The sequence below is a fragment of the Mus caroli genome, chromosome 9 (assembly GCF_900094665.2).
Source record: "Mus caroli chromosome 9, CAROLI_EIJ_v1.1, whole genome shotgun sequence".
Lineage (NCBI taxonomy): Eukaryota > Metazoa > Chordata > Mammalia > Rodentia > Muridae > Mus > Mus caroli.
The window spans coordinates 62,694,236-62,713,672 of NC_034578.1; the positions used below are offsets into that span (position 1 = coordinate 62,694,236).

Genomic DNA, 19,437 nt, shown 5'->3' on the forward strand with positions numbered 1-19,437 from the left:
AACTGGGGCATATAAAGTTTGCAAGTCCAATGGGCCTCTCTTTCCAGTGATGGCCGACTAGGCCATCTTTTGATACATATGCAGCTAGAGTCAAGATTTATTATTTTTAATTTATGTGTTTGCATGTCCGTCTGTGTGAGCATATGAGACTTGTGTGGGGTTGCCTGTGGAGGCCAGAATATACTATCCCCTGGAGCTGGAGTTATAGGCAGTTGTGAGCCACTGGGTATGGGTTCTGGAAGCAGAACCTAGGTCCTCTGTAAGAGCAGCAAGTGCTCTTACCTGCTGAGCCATCTCTTCAGCCTCTGCTTATTAGCATTTTAGTGTGTGTTTTGAAGCAGGGTCTCACTATGTAGCGCTGGCTGGCCTGGAATTCACTCCGTAGAACAGACTGGCCTCAAACTCATAGAGATCCACCCGCCTCTGTTTCCCAAGTGCTGGGATTAAAGGCCAGTGCTACCATGCCCAGCCACTGTCAGCATCCCCCGCCCCAACCCCATGCAAAAGCAAGGGGGTTATTTTCTGGTGAATCAGGGTCGATCTTCAATTAGTCCCTCAAGGCGAATGACTAGAAGGTGACCCACTGTCAGCATTTTAAAAGATTTTAACAATACCTTATTTGTAAGTGAGGAGCTATGACTAAGGTTTAAACTTAGCCCTGCAGTAGAACCCTACAATTGACTTTTTAAAAAAGCACACAGAAGAGAAAAATACCCAAGTCAAGAGCACTCCTGTACTGAATGCCTACAAGAAATGACAGAGGGGCTGGAGAGATGGCTCAATGGGCAAGAGCACCCGACTGCTCTTCCAAAGGTCCAGAGTTCAAATCCCAGCAACCACATGGTGGCTCACAACCATCTGTAACGAGATCTGACGCCCTCTTCTGGGGTGTCTAAAGACAGCTACAGTGTACTTACATATAAAATATAAATAAATAAATTAAAAAAAAAAAGAAATGACAGAGGTTTTTGGTTTTTTGTAGCTCAGGCTGGCCTTGAGGTTGCTAAATTGGGAAGAATCCTGAGGTAGGCATATCTGGGTTTTCTCATAACAAAATCTGTCTCAACCATAGGATGACACTGTCCCTAATAAATTCTAACAGCAAACAACTGAGACGGGGAGGTGGCTTAGTTGGTAACGTTTTTGCCAAGCAACCATGAGGACCTGAGTTCAGATCCGAACACCCACATTAAAAGCCGGTGTGGCAGTACACACCTGTAATCCCAGTGCTGGGGTGGGGGTGGGGCAAAGCCAGAAGACACACATGCACGATAAATAAAGAGAAAGAGAGATTAGAACTAAGTGGCTTGGTCTGCCAGTTGTAGTTAGCTCAGCTGGGAGGATGGCCAAGCTTGGTTTCAACCCTGCTCCCGACAAAGATCAGAACATGATAATGCCACTATTCCTTCAGTCCCTGCCCTCCCCCAGCCCCCCACCCCGGGACTGGAAGTGCCCAGTTCTCCCTCCGGTGCTTAATTAAAGCAGTTATGGGACACTGCTGTGCAGATCCTTTCAATCCAGGCCCAACACTTACCTTGTCAGCCACATTTGTGCACCCTCCTGCCTTAATGAGTGCCCGGGACAGGTCCTCAGAGCCACGTAGGGCTGTGTAGTGGAGGCAGCTCAGCCTTTTCTAGAGAGAAACAGGCATCAGGACAATTTTCCAAGGTGCTCTCATGTGGGTGTGGCAGGGCACCTTGAGATTCATATTCCACTCAAGTCTCATGGCAGGAGAAATCTGTGGTTTGCCCAGGCCTCGTGACTTGCAAAAGGCCCACTGTGGCCTTTAACCACAGCGACTTTTGCTATGCCACACTGCTAACCCACGAGGAAGCCAAGACCAAGACCCAGGATGACTGCCTTAAAGCCGCTAGTCACAGAGCATTTCGGAATCAGCTGTTTATGATAGCCTGGGGAAGGGACGCCATCAGTCTCAGGAGGGCTGGCTACCTGGGTGAGGGCGTTCACGTTGCTCCCAGCACTGAGGAGAAGCATCACACAGTCAGCGTGGATCCCTTCAGCGGCTGCATGCAGAGCCGTCAGGCCCTCCTGAAACACAAGGAGGAAGAATGGTGCCCGGGGCAGCTGAAGCCAAACCTGTGAAGGCCGCATGCCTCTGTTCTCGCCATTTGAGCTCTCAACCAGTGAGGACAAGAGTCTTGGTTACCTGTATCTTCTGAGCCTGCACTGATGGTCTCCCTGTGTGGAATGTACATGCCATGCTGACTGTCATCGACACCTCTGTCCATGTGTTCCTTGTCCCTTAAGCCATCTCACCCTCACCAATCTAGTCCCTCCTATGTCAGAAAGTCACCCTTAACATCTGGGTGGTGACAACTTCTCCTGTTTTGACAATCCAGCCTATCTGGTTTTCTGCTCAGCCAGGCCTCTGGGCTTCCACTCACCTCCTCCTGGTGGGTGTCACTGTGAGAAAATGCCCTCAGCTCCCTGCTCTAGGTCACTACCAAGACAAAGTCATACTGCACCACGGGCTGGGGCCTCCTCAAAGACAGAGAGCACCTCGTCTGTCTGTGTGTCCCCAGCTGGTGACTCACCGCGTTCTGTTCTTCCAGATCGAGCCCAATGTCCACAAGTCTCTGTAGCACACCCACGTGGCCCTGGCTGGCAGCCAGGTGCAGGGCCGTGTTCCCACCCTACAAGAAGAAGACTGTTCGAAGGGCTCAACAGATTCAGAGCCCCCAAATATGTTAGTCAGTATGTCAGAGAACCCCTGTTAGAACCCCTGAACTGCCCTCCTTTTTACAGGCACAGAAGTTAACGCCCATAGTGACATGTTCAGGATTATAGAGCAAGTCTGACAAGTGTCATGCCTGTACACTGCCAAAAGCCACCAGGAGCATTCTCAAGGCCCATTCCTCCACACACTCTTGTTCTTTATGATTCAAGGCAGGTTCATTAACTTTAAGAATAAAATAAGGGCTGGGACTATAGCTCAGTTGGTAGAGTGATTGCCTAGTATGACAAGGTCCTGGGTTCAAGCCCGGGAGTATATAAACCAGGCATGGCAGTGCTACCTATAAACCCAGCCCTTAGGAGATAGGAGCAGGAGGACAAAAAGCGCCAGGTCACTTTCAGATACTGAGCTTGACGCCAGCCTGGACTACATGAGACTGTCTCAAAGAAAGAAAGAGGAGGAAGGAGAGAAAGAGAGAAAAAGAAAAGAAAATTCATCTTGAGTATCTTATACCCCACCAGCTGGCTCACATGCACTGAAGTGCCCACTGGAGGAAATCAGATACATGACACATTCTGGCCTTTGGGGGCCTTTCCTTCTTTCAGAGCTCAAATCAGAAGTAGGCTCTAGGAGGCTGGAGAAAGAGTACTCGTTGCTCTTCCAGAGTGCCTGGGTTCAATTCCCAGCAACCACATGGTGCCTCACAACCATCTGATACCCTCTTCTGACTTCTGAGGCCACCAGGCATGCCCCCGGCACACATATAATCAGGGAAAGCATGCACACACATAACAAAAATCAGAAAAGAGAGATAAGGAGTAGGGTCTCAGAGGTGCCAGGACCAAGAGAGTGCAGGGCTGCTGCAGCCTGGTCAGGAGTGTTACTCTCCGGCACCGTACCTTGTCCTTGACACTGTGGTCACAGCCAGAGCCCACGAGGAAGTCCAGAGCATCCAGCTGTCCATGCTCAGCCGCTCTGTGAAACGCTGTTCTTCCCAGCTGGCCAGAAGGTGAGAGACAGTGAGCTTCCTCACGTTGCCAGAGCACACACCTATGGTGACCCTGCTCTCTGTGGTGCTTGTAGCTGCCTCTCTCACCCCATTCCCCATGCCAGTTCTTACCCTCAGAAGCCCCTAACCCCCTTGGCTTTCCCTCTCATGATTTCAGTCCACCCAAAATCACACCTTCAGAGTTCTTTCCTGCCCTTAAAGTTCCAAGGATGCTTTCTACCCCTTTCCAATGACTCTAAATCTCTCCCTCCCTAAATGACCCCTTCTCTGGGAAGCAAACAACAGGCTCCCTTCTCTGGTCTGTTTAGTCCTTGATGGACGTGAGAGTCAACCATGTTCTGTTCTCATCCTGCCCATTCAGGAACCCTTCAGGTTCCCTCTAGGGACACTCAAGGTAGAGTAGTTTTTCTAGCTGATCAAAGAATGCACTCCAGATGTGCATTGCCAGTGCCCTAGCGGAGCCTGAGCCCATAAGATCCATCACCAGTGCCCCGACTGATAGGGTACACTCGTAAGTTCCAGCCAATGGGAGAATTGGATGGATAGCTTTGCACGGGTCTTACCTTGTCTGCATGGTCCAAGGCCACATCCTCCAGGTCTTCCATGACGAAGGCCAGCACAGGCACGTGGCCTTTCTGAGCAGCACAGTGTAGTAAGGTCAGGCCATCCTGGAAACAAGCCCAAGGGGACCCCTGGAGCCTGTGAAGGGAGACCCTTCTCATCCACCACCTGTCACCCAGCACACAGCTCTCCATGGCAACAGTGCTGTCAATCAGGATGCCAGAAGCCAAAGCCTGGCTCCATGCTCATCAGCGCTGGTTTGGGGTCAGTGGCCTTTACCCCTCTGAGTCTGCATTTGTGTAGACTGCTTCAGTGCAGGTCAGAGCACAGGGGAAGTATATGTGCGTTTCTAGCTGGCCTGGAACTCACTCTGTACACCGGGCTGGCCTCAGACTCATAGGGATCCTCCTGCCTCTGTCTCCCGGGTGTTGTGATTAAAGGTTTTTCTCTATCATGCCCTACTAGGAAACACATTTTATAAACAGAAAAAAAAAAAAAAAGAAAGAAAAAAGATTCTAAACTGTAAGATGAGATCACACAGCACAAGAACATCCCACCAAGCAATTGTGTGAGAATTCTAGGCACCAGTCTCCTTCATACAACTACAAATGAAGAAGCTAATGACAGAGCTGGAGAGATGGCTCAGCAGACTGCTCCTCCAGAGGACCTGGGTTCAATCCCCAGCATCCACATCAAATGGCTCGCGCCTGCTTGTAACTCCAATACCAGGGGATCTGATGTCCTGTGGCCTCTCAGGGTACCCAATGCATGTGTTGCGTATAAACTAATACAGGCACACACTAGGGCAGATACACATACATGCTCAAATGAACAAAAAATGAAGCCATTAACTGGGTGCTCAGTGTAAGATTACTAAAACTGGCCTCCTAGTACCCCAGGGAGATCAAAGGCCAGATGTGCTATGCAGGACGCAGGAACTCTCAAAGAGGGAGCTCTCTTGAGTGATATTTAATTTCCTGAGTGATATTTAAATGGGGGAGACTTACAAAGGACTAATGATTCAGGACTTCCACCCCTGCCTGCATTAAGGTTGTGGTCCCTGAAGTGCTGTTTGTCCTTTTAAAAAAATATTTTCAGAGCTCAGCATTTAAGAGCATGTTCCCATCACCCACATGGTGGCCCACAGGATGGTGATAGTGAGTGAGTAGGGAGGGGCACATTTCGCCTAAAGGCTCAGAGAGGATTGTTTAGGGTTTCTGGAGTTGCAAACAGTTGTGAACTGCCACGTGGGTGCTGGGGACTGAACTTCCAGCCTTAGCTTCCTTCATTAGCTGCCTCTCTCTCTTTCCCCATGTGAACGCCTGTGACCACAAAGGACCCATGTGGATAACCAAGGGGGGGGGGGAATCTTCCTATGTCAAGATCTATAATTTTATTTGCAAAATTCCTTTTGTTCTATTAGATCCTGTGAGTTCACAGGCCTGAGATTAGAATCTAGACATCTTTTAGGGGCATTTGGCACCAGAAAAGGAAACCAATTTGGGGATACGGCTCGGTAGATAGAGTGCTAGCTTAGCATGCACCAGCCCTGGGTTCCACCCCCAGCACAGAACAAACAAGGTGTGGTAGCATGCATCTGTGATCCCTGAACGTGGACAGTGGGGGCAAGAGGTCATCCTCAGCTATCTGAGCAGTTCAAGGGCAGCCTGGGCTACGTGAGGGGAGAGGATTCCAAACACCCAGATTTGTGGGACCCTGCTCCCTTAAGTCACTCACACACCAAGTACTGAAGGAGGCCAGGTACCTAAGGGGCCAGCACCCACCCAGCCTGGGGCATTATGCCCACTATTATTGATCTTGCTTCTCCCATTACATCAAGGTACGTAAATATGACACCATTTCCAAATGGGAAACAAGCTTGAGTGGTAAAGTAACCACCCAAGACCTGAGAGTTGCTATCCTGGATTCTGATCCTTCCATCTGGCCACCCTGAGGATGAGAAGGACAGAGCCTGACAGGAGACCCAAGGAAGACCTCCTGCCTCAGCTCATCTTCCCAGGGGCCCTGTAGAGTACTGGGCAGATCCCCAGCTGTGAATATGGAAAGCAGCTGGCCAGACTGTGGAGAATTTCCACCCCAGAGCAGAGAAGAGTACAACAACCATATGAGAGAGAGTCACCTAATGAGAACACCCCTGTCCTTTCTCCAGCCTGAGGGTGCTCAGCTCAGTGGGGGCTGAAGGTTCCAGAAGGCCAGATGAGCCACCACAGGCAGGTGGGGAAACAGAGGGGCCCGGGCTGCCACCTGAGGCCTTACCTTGCTTTCACAGTGGACCTTGGCCCCAGCATTGACCAGGATCTGCACAATCTGCAAGTGGCCGAACCAGGCAGACAGGAGGAGTGCGTTCATCCCAAACTGGGGGAGAGGACACAGGGAGGTGAGGAGAAAGGGAGGAGGCAGAGGCGTGGCTGTGGCCGCATGGCCAAACCATTCATCTATAGGTACAGATTCGTTCAGAGAGCCCCAGGCTTTAGGCATTTAAAAACCGGAAAGTTTTGCTGGCTTTTTAAACAGACTTGTTTATGTTGTTTTGTATGTGTGAAGGTTTTGCCTGTATATACGCACCGTGTACATGCCTGGCACCAGAGGAAGCTAGAGAAGGTTGTCGGATCCCCTGGGGCCGGATTTATGGATGGTTGTGAGCCACAGTGTGGGTTCTAGGAATCAAACCTGGGTCCTCTGTAAGAGCAACAAGTGCTCCAAACCACCAAGCCGTCTCTGCAGCCCCAGGTTTGCTGTTATTTAAACCAGAGGCTGATAGACTATTGGAAACTTTCTTTTGCTAGATAGAACCTGAAAATAAACCAGGTGCCATCCACTCTCATTTGCTACTTGAATAGAAGGACCATTGAAAATGAAATGTTTGGTGAGAACAGATCTCAAGGTTTTTTTTTTTTTTTTTTAATTTTTGATTTTGCTTTATTTTGTTTGAGGTAGGATCATATGTAGCCCAGGCTGGCCACAGACCCCCTGTTCTTCCTGTCTGAACCTCTCAAATGCTGAAATCAAAGGTGTATGTCACTGCGTGCTGCTTATATCGACTGTGTGCCTGCAATGGAGCACATGAGGAGGTGAGAGAGCCCTGCCCTTAGCTCTATCCTTCTGCATTTCTATGGCTTCCGAGGACTGAATGGGGGAATGTAGGCTCTAGGCTTGCATAGCACCCACCTTCACCCACTACGTCATCACCTGCCTTTTGCTCATTGGTTTACTTTGAGACAAGGTCTCACTATATAGCCCTGGATGGTCTGGAATGCACTACGTAAGCCAGGCTGGCTTCAAACTCACAGAGATCATCTGCCTCTGCCTCCAACACATTGAGATTAGAGGTGCCTGATGCAATGTCCAGTGGTCTCTTTAATTATTTATTTATTTGGTTATTCAGTTTACATTTAGTTTGGGGACTAGGCGTGTAACTAAGATGGGAAAGGGCTTGCCTAGCACGCATGAGGTCCTGGTTGCAATCCCCAGCACCTTACAAACTGGGCATAGTGGTGCACACATGCAGCCCTAACTCTTTAGAGCTCTCCGGGAATGGAAGCAGAAGGAACACAAGTTCAAAGTCAGCCTTGAGTTTGAGGCCAGCTTGGGCTCCCTGAGACCCTCTCTCTATTCTCTCGCTCTATTTTTTCCACACACCCCTCCGTACAGGTGAGCCACAACTCTAGCCCTGAGTTTTCATTCCTAAGTATACCCGTATCAAATGTCACACTTTCAGATTCATCCCATCTAAACCTGCAGAGGCAATTCCTTAGATCCTCTTTGGGGCCCCCTCCCTCCCATGCAGAGCACCATCTGCTCAGCTGTCCAGAATGCTCCAAGACACAGCTTCTTAGCAAGTTACCCATTAAGGGCAGAGCTCCATGGCCTTGGTACCACAGGAGACCCTCTGCTTGGGCCCTTTACTAAGCGGGCCATTATTGATCCACACAGTCATTTGTTCTATGGCTTACCATTCTCCCTCATCACATAGTGTCGTGATGGACTAAAAATGTTCCCAGAACTGAAAGACCATGTACAACAGTGAGCACTTTCTTCTTGTGCTCTCAGGGGAGAGGGGTGGGTCCAATGTCACCAGTTCCTATCAATCCCCAAGATCAACTTGGGCCCGGCCTATTATGCATCTGCACATCACTGAAAATCCCACCAATGACAACTGCTCACAGGTCAGACACACACACACACCTCCCTACCGAGTCCACGTCGTCCACAGCAGCCCCACGCTCCAGGAGCAGCCGCACAGCCTGCTCGTGCCCAGCACCTGCAGCCCAGTGTAGGGCCACTCTGCCCACCTGCCAGGAGGAGAGGAAGATTGTCACTATGCCCGACTGCTTGACCTGCCCCCAGCACCCTCCCTACCAAGACAGCTGGCCTTCAGGGAGAAAGGACTGTTGGTGGCTATGGTGACCAGCTGGCTGGGGACCCAGCCCTTCTTGGGGTCTCTTCTCCCTAATATGGTATAAATCATAAGATACACTGATTAGGCCCATCTGTCCCTGCCTGAGACTCTTCACTGCTTCTCCTCACTGCTCTTGGAGTGGACCTACAGCACCCAGTGTGGTCTGGCAGTGCCCCTGCTCCCCACCAGTGCTTCTCAGAGGGGCCAGATGGTTTCCAGCTCCAAACCTTTCTTCCCTGGGAAGCCACATGTGATCTAAGACAGCTCTCAAAGTCCCCAAGGGAAACAGAGTGTCTGGTCCTTCCTTCACAGTGAGCTGACAGGGTCTGGCCGGCTGGCTCACTCTCCACCACCCCAGGAGTTCATTCTAGTTTCTGGTCCTCAGTCCATCTGAGCATGCTGGGCCACCAGCCGCCATCTGTGGAATCCACTTCTCTACTGCTTATGAGAGGCCACACACAGAAACTCTACTGTTCTATGTAATCTCTGGAGACCTGATCTCTCTCCTTCAGAGCTTCTGCCACACCATCCCCTCAACCTAAAGCACTGTTTCACCTCACTCTGGAAACTTTCTGGAATATCTTCAGGTGGGACAAAGCCCTTTGATCACCCCCTGTGCTTATAGGAAAGTTTATCACAGTGGGAATGAGGCCATTGGTTTGCTGTCTTTGCTACCCCACCAGACTCCATGGCTTCTGCTCTGTTTCCAGCACCTAGCACAGGGTAGCCCTCAGTGAATGGATGGATGAATGAATGAATGAGCCAACGTGCATGAGTGAATACATTGAATCAAAGAGTGAGGACATCAATAAGTATGTAAGTTGATATAGCTAGTGAAAAGATGAATAATGGATGGATGGACAAACAGACAAAGTGCTGTCATCCTACAAGACCATGCTTACCATAAATAAATATTAAATAAATAAATGTTTAAAAGAAAATAAAAGGGCTGGAGAGATGGCTCAGCAGTTAAGAGCACTGACTGTTATTCCAGAGGTCCTGAGTTTGATTCCCACCAACCACATGGTGGCTCACAACCATCTGTAATGGGATCATATGCCCTCTTCTGGTGTGTCTGAAGACAGCTACAGTGTACTCATATGCATAAAATAAATAAATCTTTAAAAAAACACGCTTCCCTGCAGGTACTTATTTATCTAGGAGCTGAGACCAAAGCTTTAGTCACCAGCCACATGCTGCAGGACCTAAAGTAACCTGCCTCTGCCCTACTGCACCTGCCTCGACCTATACATGGGATCAATCAAGACTTCCTACTCCCCGCATCTCTTCAGGGCTGAATGGCAGCCACCAAGCAGCTGGAGCATTCTAAAAACCAGAACACTGGAGACACACTCATAATTCTTGTTACTATTCCTACATCCCCAAGCTGGCTCTGAAAACTGAAGTCACACCATGGTGCATCACCCCAGACAGTGCAGCCTCTGCTGCTGTCAACGATCCTGCACCCAATGCCTGCTAATCATGGCCTAGTATATCACACAAGAAGTTCCTCAGAGCCAGAAGTTCTGAGTCAGAGAGGGGCTACCCTGTATGATATCTGGGTCTGCCTTTAATGTCCACTTTGAAGACATGCTCCTTCCTCTATCCTCTTCCCCAGCAAGACCATGGACCCTAGTGCTTCCCTGCCTGACTACCAGATGACCAAAATGGGCCTGTGCCTCCCCAGCTTCTCACACACGGTGGGGACAGCAGGTGTTAAGAGAGCCAAGCCTGACTGCTGCTTCACACACACTCCCCGAGTCTGGAGTCCAGTCCCTCATGGTCCCTAGAATCCTGCTGACTACACCTTCCCATCTTTGTCTTTTAGATGTGCCTTCCAGCTGAGCCACACGGACTCATAGCCTGAGCTCTGGAACTGCCAAAGCCTGGCTTGGAATCCTGACCCTCAGACCAGTTCAGGCAATGGACACAGCACAGGCCTTCCCACAAGTCAATGCACACAAACAGGTGACTTATCCCACAAGGTTGCAGCATTGTAAGGTCGGTCAGTTTGGGTCATACTCACATGGTTTCTAGCCCTGATGTTAACTCTCTTCTCAAACAGCTCCTTCATCCTCTCCACCTGATTCCAGCGGGAGGCCTCATGGAGCTGTCTCTCCAGGGGAAGCACTAAGGAGAAAGAGGAGGTTGGGATGAGAGGAAGGGACCCCCATTCTCTTGGGGATGTGTTTGGGGAAGGTTGGGTCATTCCCAACCTTTGACCACCTTTGAGGCAACCCAGGTTGAATGACTGTGTGGATTTAATGTGCCACCCTGAGGGAGACCCGAGGTGGAGTCTCCCATGTTTAGACCTCCTTATTCCTCATTTCTCTACCTCTTCTCTCCTGACCCTTAATTTTAACTCTTTCACCTCCACATCTGCTTTGCCTGGCTAGCAGGCTCCCTTCTCTGCCTTCTCTCTCCCTTCAGGGCACAGGGAGATGGCTTAGGTAAGCTGCGTGCCTTGCAAATGTGAACACCTGAGCGATTGGACTCAGAGCCCTAGAAGTCGATTTAAAAAGAACAAACTGGTTGTCAAGATGGACCAGAGAGTAAAGCTGCTTGCTGCCAAGCCTGGAGCCCCGAGTTTGATACCCCAGACCTACGTGGTAGAAAGGAGAAAATGTAGAAACTGCCCTCTGACATCTACATGAGCACTCTGCTACAAACATACCTACATATACACAAAAGAATAAACAAAAATGTACTGTAAAAGACAAGTCCACTGTTAAGAGCATTTATGGCTCCTTCAGAGAATCTCAGTCTAGATCCCGGCAGCCATCTTGGAAGGCTTGCATCTGCCCATCACTCTAACTTCAGGAGATCAACACTTTCTTCTGACCTTTGCAGGCACCCACCCACGCACATAGTCACACACAGACATGGGCATACATACAAAAAAAAAAAAACTATAAAAAAAAAAAGCAGAGGGAGATGTGAGATGGCTCAGTTGGTAAAGACATTTACTACCGAGGCTGACAGCCCAAACTCAATCCCCAAGACCCACATAGTGGAAGGAAAGAGCTGACTCCCAAAAATGTGCTTGACCTCCACAGGCACATCAGGAGTACCTGCACATACACACACACACACACACAATTAATTAATTAATTAATTAATTGATAAAGTAAAAGAAAGCTCAAGATGGTTCAGTAAAAGTGAAGGTGTTGGAATACAAGCCTGACAACGTGAGTTCGATTCCCAGGGCCTGTGTGAAGAGCCAATTGCAGTGGAGTGCATCTGTAGTTCTGGCATTAGATAGGAGGCAGAAAGAGAAGAACTGCCAGATGCTTGTAGGTCAGCCAGTCTGGAGTGTGCTCCACAACTTGGCAGAAACAGCAAGAGAGATGCTGTCTCAAAAACAAGGTAGAAGGAGAGCATCAACTCCTGAAAGTTGTCCCCCCGCCCTCCACACATGAGCCTGGTCCTTTGTGCATCCAGGGACAGATAACCAGCGACTTGGCAGGGAAAGCATGCACTGAAGTGACAGAGTTAGAATGAAACCTTGCCTGTCCCATGCTGCTCGCCCCACACATCTCCAGCCTCAGCAACGCACACCAGGCTCTCTGACACCTGAGCTTTTATGAGCGCTGGCTCTTCTGCTCTCCCTTTGGCTGGGAGAATCCTTAAGGATCCATTGACCCCAGCAGAACTCTGTGACCTCTCTGAAATAACCGGCGCACACTTAGGAGATGAAGGAGGGTCAGGAGTTCAAGGACAGCAAGCTGAAATTCAATGTGGGCTACATGAGACCCTGTCTCTTTAAAAGGTGGGGCTGAGGGGGCCGACAGAGAGATGGTTCAGTGCTTAAGTGCTGCTCCTTACAGAGAACTTGAGTTTGGTTATGAGCACCCACATCTGGTGACTGCCTATAACTATGGTCTAGGAGATCTGACGCCTTTTTCTGGTTTCTTCTGGTACACATAAGCACACACACACAAATAACAAAGCAAGGCACATATCTTTAGTCCCAACACTTGGAGGGAGAGGTAGGCAAATCTACAGCCTGGTCTACATAGTGAATTCAAAGATAACCCCAGGAATATACTGTGAGAATCTGTCAACAATAATAATAATAATAATAATACAAAATTTAAAAGCCACACTTAGGCTTAAGGGAGCCCAGTCCCCATTCCTCACTCATCTGGGAGGATGATAACAGCTGGCTTCAGCATTTTGAAGTCCAGTGGGCAGGACTATGGGGATTTGAGAAAGCTCTCCCGGGTTCAGTGGTCAGGGCTCAGCCTGGGCAGTAGGACTAAGACTTCTCAAAGGAGCTGATGGCTCAGTCCTCTTTCCTCTCCCAGGCAGGGCACCAAAGGTCTCCCAGGGGAGCGTTGTGCGAAGCTACATGCATGCTTCCCACACATTGAGAGGTCCTGGTTCTGAAAGAGGCTCCGAAGTTCCTTATCTCACACAGGGCTAGGGCTGACCACAGCACCTCTTTCCTAGGCCCTGGTTCCTTCTTTGATATGGTGTCTACACCCCATTTTATTCTGGGTGAACTGGGATCTTTAAGTGTTTGTTTTGGTGGTGGTGGTGGTGGTGGCTGACAGGGTCTCATGTAGCCCAGGTGGCCTTGGACTCCCTGTGTAGCCAAGGATGGAAGATGATGTTAAATTCCTGATCCTCCTGCCTCTACTTCCCCAGTGCTAGGATTACAGATGTGTAATCTGCCACCATGCCTGGTTTTACATGGTGCTTGGGATTGAACCCAAGGCCTTGTGCATATTAAACAACCATTCTACCGGCCAAATTGTGTGCGCTCCTATTCCTGATTTCAGCATTTCTACAGTCATGTGACCTCACCCTGTCTCTCAGCTCTCTCATCTGAAAAAATGGAGATGTCAGTAGGCCCAACCCATATGGTAGCAAAGGCAGAAGACTGGCCTGACCTGCTTTAAGGCCTGCCACACAGAGCAAGTTATTCTCAAGGATCGTTGTCACTTGGGCTTGCCTTGTTCAGGACACCCTGAGTCCCAGATGTTCAGCCACTGTGCCCTACACCTGTGCGGCATTCTTCTGTTTTTTCGGGAGCCACAGAGAAGACTGAGACAGAGGTGTCCAGGCCAAGGGCCAGCCTCTCTTTGGGTCACCCTCTGTGACCTGGGGTCCTCCCACCAGGCATCCGTTCTTTCTGCACCCCCCCCCCTCGCGCGCATCCTCCGCCCCGCCCCCGCCAGCGGCACTGGGACTCACAGCCATGGGTCTCCCAAGCCAGCTCCTCCTCCATCCTGCTGCTCCGGGCTGGTGCTAGGCGTTTAGTTGCCAGGGCGGGGAGAGCGCAGAGCTGGGAGCGCGCTGAGCAGGGAGTGGGCGGTGGAGGCTTTGCATCTCTCTGTAGCCCCTGCTCGTTATCAGCCCATCCGCGAATCCGACCCGGGCACCCACAGCTTACACACACACACACACACACACACACACACACACACACACATACGCCTTCAAGCTGCCTAGGTCCCTGCGCGCAATCCCCCTGGGACCTCCCAACCTTGATGCCTCAACAAGCCCTCCTACTCTGGACACTTTAGACCCCTACTACCCCACCAAACCTACGGACATAGGACAAAAGATGTATTCACGATCAGAAAAATCGGGTTACAACAATAACGAGATATAAATTACGTTACTTAGATTGGCTAAAGCCAAACGCAAACAAACAAACAAACAGCAACACGGAGATAGCTGGAGGATGCCAGAAGCCAGAGCAGACGGTGCAGTTGTCCCAGCGAGTACGCTCGCTCTGATGGTGGCAGCAGCCTAAGGCTGGCATTCTGGAATCCAGACTGGCAGAAAGGAGGGAAAAGACTTTTCAACCCGAAGGAAGAAGTAAAAATAAATCAAAGGCAAACAAATCAATGAAATTAACATTGTAAAAATTCCTCCAGCAAAATGAACCACCCTCTGCGCTGCCTACCGGTGTAAGAAACTGCTATTCCTTTCCGTGTGGCATGTTCTTCCAACCCTTTCCCCTCAGCAGACTAGTTCCCTGTCATTCTTTTTGGAGACTAGCCGAAGCGTGTCCTAGTGTTAACTGTGAATTCCCAGTGTTAACTGTGCCACCAACATTCTCCACTTCTCCACGTTGACGTAGCCTTTAATTGTTAGAGCATGGTCACGATTTTATAATTCCATGACAGTCAAATCACACTAGACTTTGGGCCCATTTCCCTGTAATTTAATATTAAAAAGAAACAAAAATTTGGGTGTTTTTTTTTTCTCCTTTGTTTACTGTTGGTGTGTTTTGTCTTCTTCTGAGATCAAATCTAGCTTTGTTGTCAGGCTGGTCTCCAACACACCAGCTCATGTGATCTTCCACGTCAGCTTCCCTCCAGAGTCAAGTGTCAGTCAAGACTCTGACCATCCTGCAAGATGCTGGGATGGTTCCTCGGAGCCACCCGTTGCCTCCCGAAGAAGCTCAAAAATTCACACAGGCCTCAACTCTTGAGTGTGGCAGTATTACATCTGTTGAGTTCTTTTGTTACCCATCTTCTCTGCTTCTCTGTGTGCTGTTTTGTTCTTCTTTAGATGAAAAGAAGCATAAAGGGAGGAGAGAGCGGGACAGGACGGCAGACTGCCCCACGATGGGAGCCCAGTGCAGATGTTTGCAGTTCCCTGAGCTTGTGTGATGTTTGGACACTGCCCAGATGTCTCTGGATTTTAGTCCCACCCTGCCCTTGCTGGAGGGGATGCTCTGACCGGTGGCAAATGACCAGAAGATTTACCTCAGCCCAAAAAGACTTCTCAGACTGGCCCCCGAGGGCCCCAAGTGCTTGGCTGTGGAGCCTCCCTCTGGAACAGAAAGAGGTCTTTTATGTAGAGGGATGATTTTTGCCCCGGCATGCTATTTAGAAATGATCAAAGCTACAGAGAAGATAGAAGAATAGTGCCGCAGATTAACATTTTTCCACATTTCAGATTTGAAGGCTTTTTAATTAAAAAAAAAATTTTTTATGTACCTGAGCATTTTCCTGCATGTAGTATTTTTCCCTGTGTGTGCACACACATAGTTTTAGCACTTAGGATGCAGAGTCTAGACTGGGTACCATTCCCCTATCAAACTGCCACTCTGGCCCATTAACCATCTTTTCTCTCTCTCTCTCTCCCTTTTTTTTTTTAATTTATTTTATTTATGTGAGTTCACTGTCACTGTCTTCAGACACACCAGAAGAGGGCATCAGATCCCATTACAGATGGTTGTGAGCTACCATGTGGTTGCTGGGAATTGAACTCAGGACCTTCAGAAGAGCAGTCAGTGCTCTTAACCGCTGAGCCATCCCTCCAGCCCCGTAACCGTATTTTCTCATACCTCCCTCTCCATGATCTCTCTAGACTGTAGGAACCACTATTTTTGTCTCTGCTTTAAAATCATCTTTGTATCTTATACATAAAAGTAAGCCGGGCATGGTGGCACACACCTTTAATCCCAGCACTCGGGAAGCAGAGGCAGGGGGATTTCTGAGTTCAAGACCAGCCTGGTCTACAGAGTGAGTTCCAGGACAGCCAGAGCTATACAGAGAAACTCTGTCTCGAAAAACCAAAAAAAAAAAAAAAAAAGTATGTGCAATTAACTTACTTGGACAACATTTCCTAAATAATAATATAATAAAGAACGAAGAATAAAGAATATGCTTTAAAAATAAATAAATAAAAGTAAATACATGTATTTGCCTCTCTTTGCCTAGTTTATCACAATGTCTTTTGGCTTTTTTCCTACCAGCCCCAAATGCTTGGGATTGAACTCAGGGTCTCTCACACATGGTGGTCAAATGCTCTGCCACAGAGCTATATCCACAGCCCTTGCTTTTCCTTTAATCTATGAATCCTACCCCTGCCCCCGCCCCCACCTCATCCTCTCTGTTGACTGTCGTTCCCACATACCACTATCTAGATGCTGCCAGTCCTTCTCCACAGTGTCACTTGCTGTGTTCCTGTCTCCTTGGTGGCCCAATCCCAAGGCTTGCTGGATGTTTGGGAAGATTTCACAGAAGTGGTATTTCATCAGAAGGTACTTCCTCCGTCTGTTTGTGCTTGGGCTTTGTTTGTTGTTGTTTTGGGGGAAGAGGCGGGGGTGAGGGTGTTTCTGGGTTTTGTTTTTTTTTTTGAGACAGGGTCTCCTATAGCTATGTAACCTGAGGATAAACTTGAACTCCTAATCTTTCTGCCTCCCCCGCTAAGTGCTTCGAGTACAGTGTTGACCACAGTATCCAGTCTGTGTGGCGCTGGGGATCCAGGCCATCTTCCTGCATGCTAGGCACACACTCTACCAACTGAGCTAAGCCCAGCCCTTTGTTTTATTTTTAAATTTAATTAATTCATTTATTTATTTTTGAGACAGGGTCTCTCTACATAACTCTGGGTGTCCTGGAACTTACAATGTAGACCAGGCTGGTCTCACACTCAGAGAACCACCTGTCTCTGCCTCTTGAGTGCTGATTAAAGGTGTGTGTCACTATGCCTGACTTTTTTATTTTTTATTTTTTGAGATAATATCTCTCTAGGGAGCCCAGGCTGACTCCAACTCCAGATCTCCCACCCACACACCCACACACCCACACCCCTGTCTCAACTCCCAAGGGCTAGAGTCGATGGTTCAGTACCAGGAATCCTCCATACTTCAGACTACCGAGTCCATCTCCAGTCTCAAGCCTTCTTTAGTCACACTTTTCCCGGATGTATCCACAACGGCGTAAGGTCAGTGCCTGTAAGGAGTGAGTACCCAACCTCCTAACCCAAAGGTGGTTCCACTCCCTCAACTGGCGAAGTAATTGTTTCTGCAGCCTTCAATTAGACTGTTTAAATAAACCCTGTATTCTACCTTTCAAAAATATTAAAGCAACTGAAGAAGTATCTCAGTTGTAGAATTTTTGTCTACCATTCACAAAACCTTGGTTTCCATCTCCAGCACCACAAAAAAGCATGAACTTCTGTGCAGGATCCAAACCAGAGCGGCTGGGAGCAATTGGGGTCTGGATTTTTGTTTGTTTGTATGTGTTGTGTTTTGTTTTGTTTTGTTTTGTTTTGTTTAGTTTTGTTTTGTTTTCAAGAACTCTTATGCAGTAAGGCAGAACCTGCTTGGCCCACTGAAGCTGTGGTCCTCGGCGCACGGCGGTCCTCAACACACGGGGGAGCCAGAGTCAACAAAGCACTGCAGCCTGCCTGTACAGTAATGTGTGTAAGTGTGTGCACACATTCTGTCCTCAACACTAATAAGACAAGTGACTCGGGCCACAGGGACAAGCTATGCGGGCTGTAGTGTAACCTGACCTACTGGATCCAGCCAGTGAGTTGGATCTACTGGTGAAGGACCCAAGTGGAGTTCAGAGGACAACTTGCAGGAATTCGTTCTTTCCTTCTACTATGTGTGCCTTGGGGGTAAATACAGGTCTTCTGGCTTGGCAGCAAGCATCTTTACCGGCTGGCCCTATTTTTTGTTTTTAACAGAGCCTCATGCAGTCCAGGCTGACCTTTATCTCAATTTGTACCCAAGTATGGCCTCAATGATCCTCCTGCCTCCACCTTTGAGCATAACAAGGCCTGAGATTACAGGTGTGAGCTTTGTGAGTGCTGGTAACTGAAATCCTGGTACCAGGATTTCACCCAACACCAGAACTTCATCTCCAGTCTTCATTTTTTTCTGTCTGCCTGTCTGTCTTTCCTTTCTTTCCCTTCTTTCTTTTTTCTCTCTCTTTTCTTTCTCTCTTTCTTTCTTTCTCTCTCTCTTTCTTTCTCTCTCTCTTTCTTTCTCTCTTTTTCTTTCTTTCTTTCTTTCTTTCTTTCTTTCTCCCTTCCTTCCTTCCTTCCTTCCTTCCTTCCTTCCTTCCTTCCTTCCTTAGATGGGATTTCACATGGAACAGGCTGATCTCCATCTGGCTATATAGCTGAGAATGACCTTGAACATCTGGGCTTCCTGCCTCTACCTCCGTCCAGTGCTATAATTACACCATCCCTGACTTAGCCTGCCCTTTATTAAGTATATCTATTTGAGACAGGGTCTCACTATCTCACTAAATTACTAAGGCTGGCCTCGAACTCACTCTGTAGCCCAGACAGGCTTGAGACTCACAATCTTCTTGAGTGGCTATGATCACAGACCTGCACTACCATGCCTGGCACCAAATGAACCCCTAATAGCAAGAGGGAAAGAGATGTTTGCCTAGAAAACCGATGGGCTGACATAGGCACATGTTCATAAGTTAAAAATAAAAAATAAATCAGGACTTGGAGAGATGGTGCAGTGGTTAAAAGCACTTGCTGCTCTTGCAGAAGACCCAGGTTCAGTTCCCAGGAACCATAAGGTCTCATAACTGTCCAAGGAAATGGAATTTTCTTGTAGCATAGCTCCTATGGAAACCAAGCATGCACATGGTATACATACATATATACAGGCAAACACTCACAGATAAAACTTTAAAATTTTTAAAACTAAAAAAAAAAATCTTAATAATAATAGTAATAATAATAATACATAATACACACACACACACACACACACACACACGTACACTAGCTAGTTTTATGCCAACAAGCTAGAGTCATTAGAGAGGAGGGAGCCTCAATAGAGAAAATGCCTGAAATCACTGGGCTGTAGGCAGGCCTGTAGGGCATTTTCTTAATTAGTGATTGATATGGAAGGGCCCAGCCCATTGTGGGTGGGGAAACCTTTGGGTTGGTGGTCCTGGGTTCTATATGTAAGCGGGCAGAACAAGCCACAAAGAGCATGCCATTAAGCAACATCCCTCCAAACCCTCT

General features: G+C 48.5%; 1 protein-coding gene across 1 annotated transcript in view; it reads right to left on the reverse strand.

Annotated features, from left to right (window-relative positions):
- Ankdd1a (ankyrin repeat and death domain containing 1A) overlaps positions 1-14,018 on the reverse strand; it is a 19,835-nt gene extending 5,817 nt beyond the window's left edge. The window contains exons 1-9 of the mRNA XM_029482053.1: positions 13,885-14,018; positions 10,712-10,815; positions 8,480-8,578; positions 6,543-6,641; positions 4,268-4,372; positions 3,595-3,693; positions 2,556-2,654; positions 1,951-2,049; positions 1,535-1,633 (exon numbers count right to left, since the gene is read on the reverse strand). Of these exons, the coding sequence (XP_029337913.1) occupies positions 1,535-1,633; positions 1,951-2,049; positions 2,556-2,654; positions 3,595-3,693; positions 4,268-4,372; positions 6,543-6,641; positions 8,480-8,578; positions 10,712-10,815; positions 13,885-13,918 (837 nt within the window). The 5' untranslated portion in view covers positions 13,919-14,018. The remainder of the gene's footprint in view (positions 1-1,534; positions 1,634-1,950; positions 2,050-2,555; positions 2,655-3,594; positions 3,694-4,267; positions 4,373-6,542; positions 6,642-8,479; positions 8,579-10,711; positions 10,816-13,884) is intronic.
- Between the last annotated feature and the right edge of the window lie 5,419 nt (positions 14,019-19,437).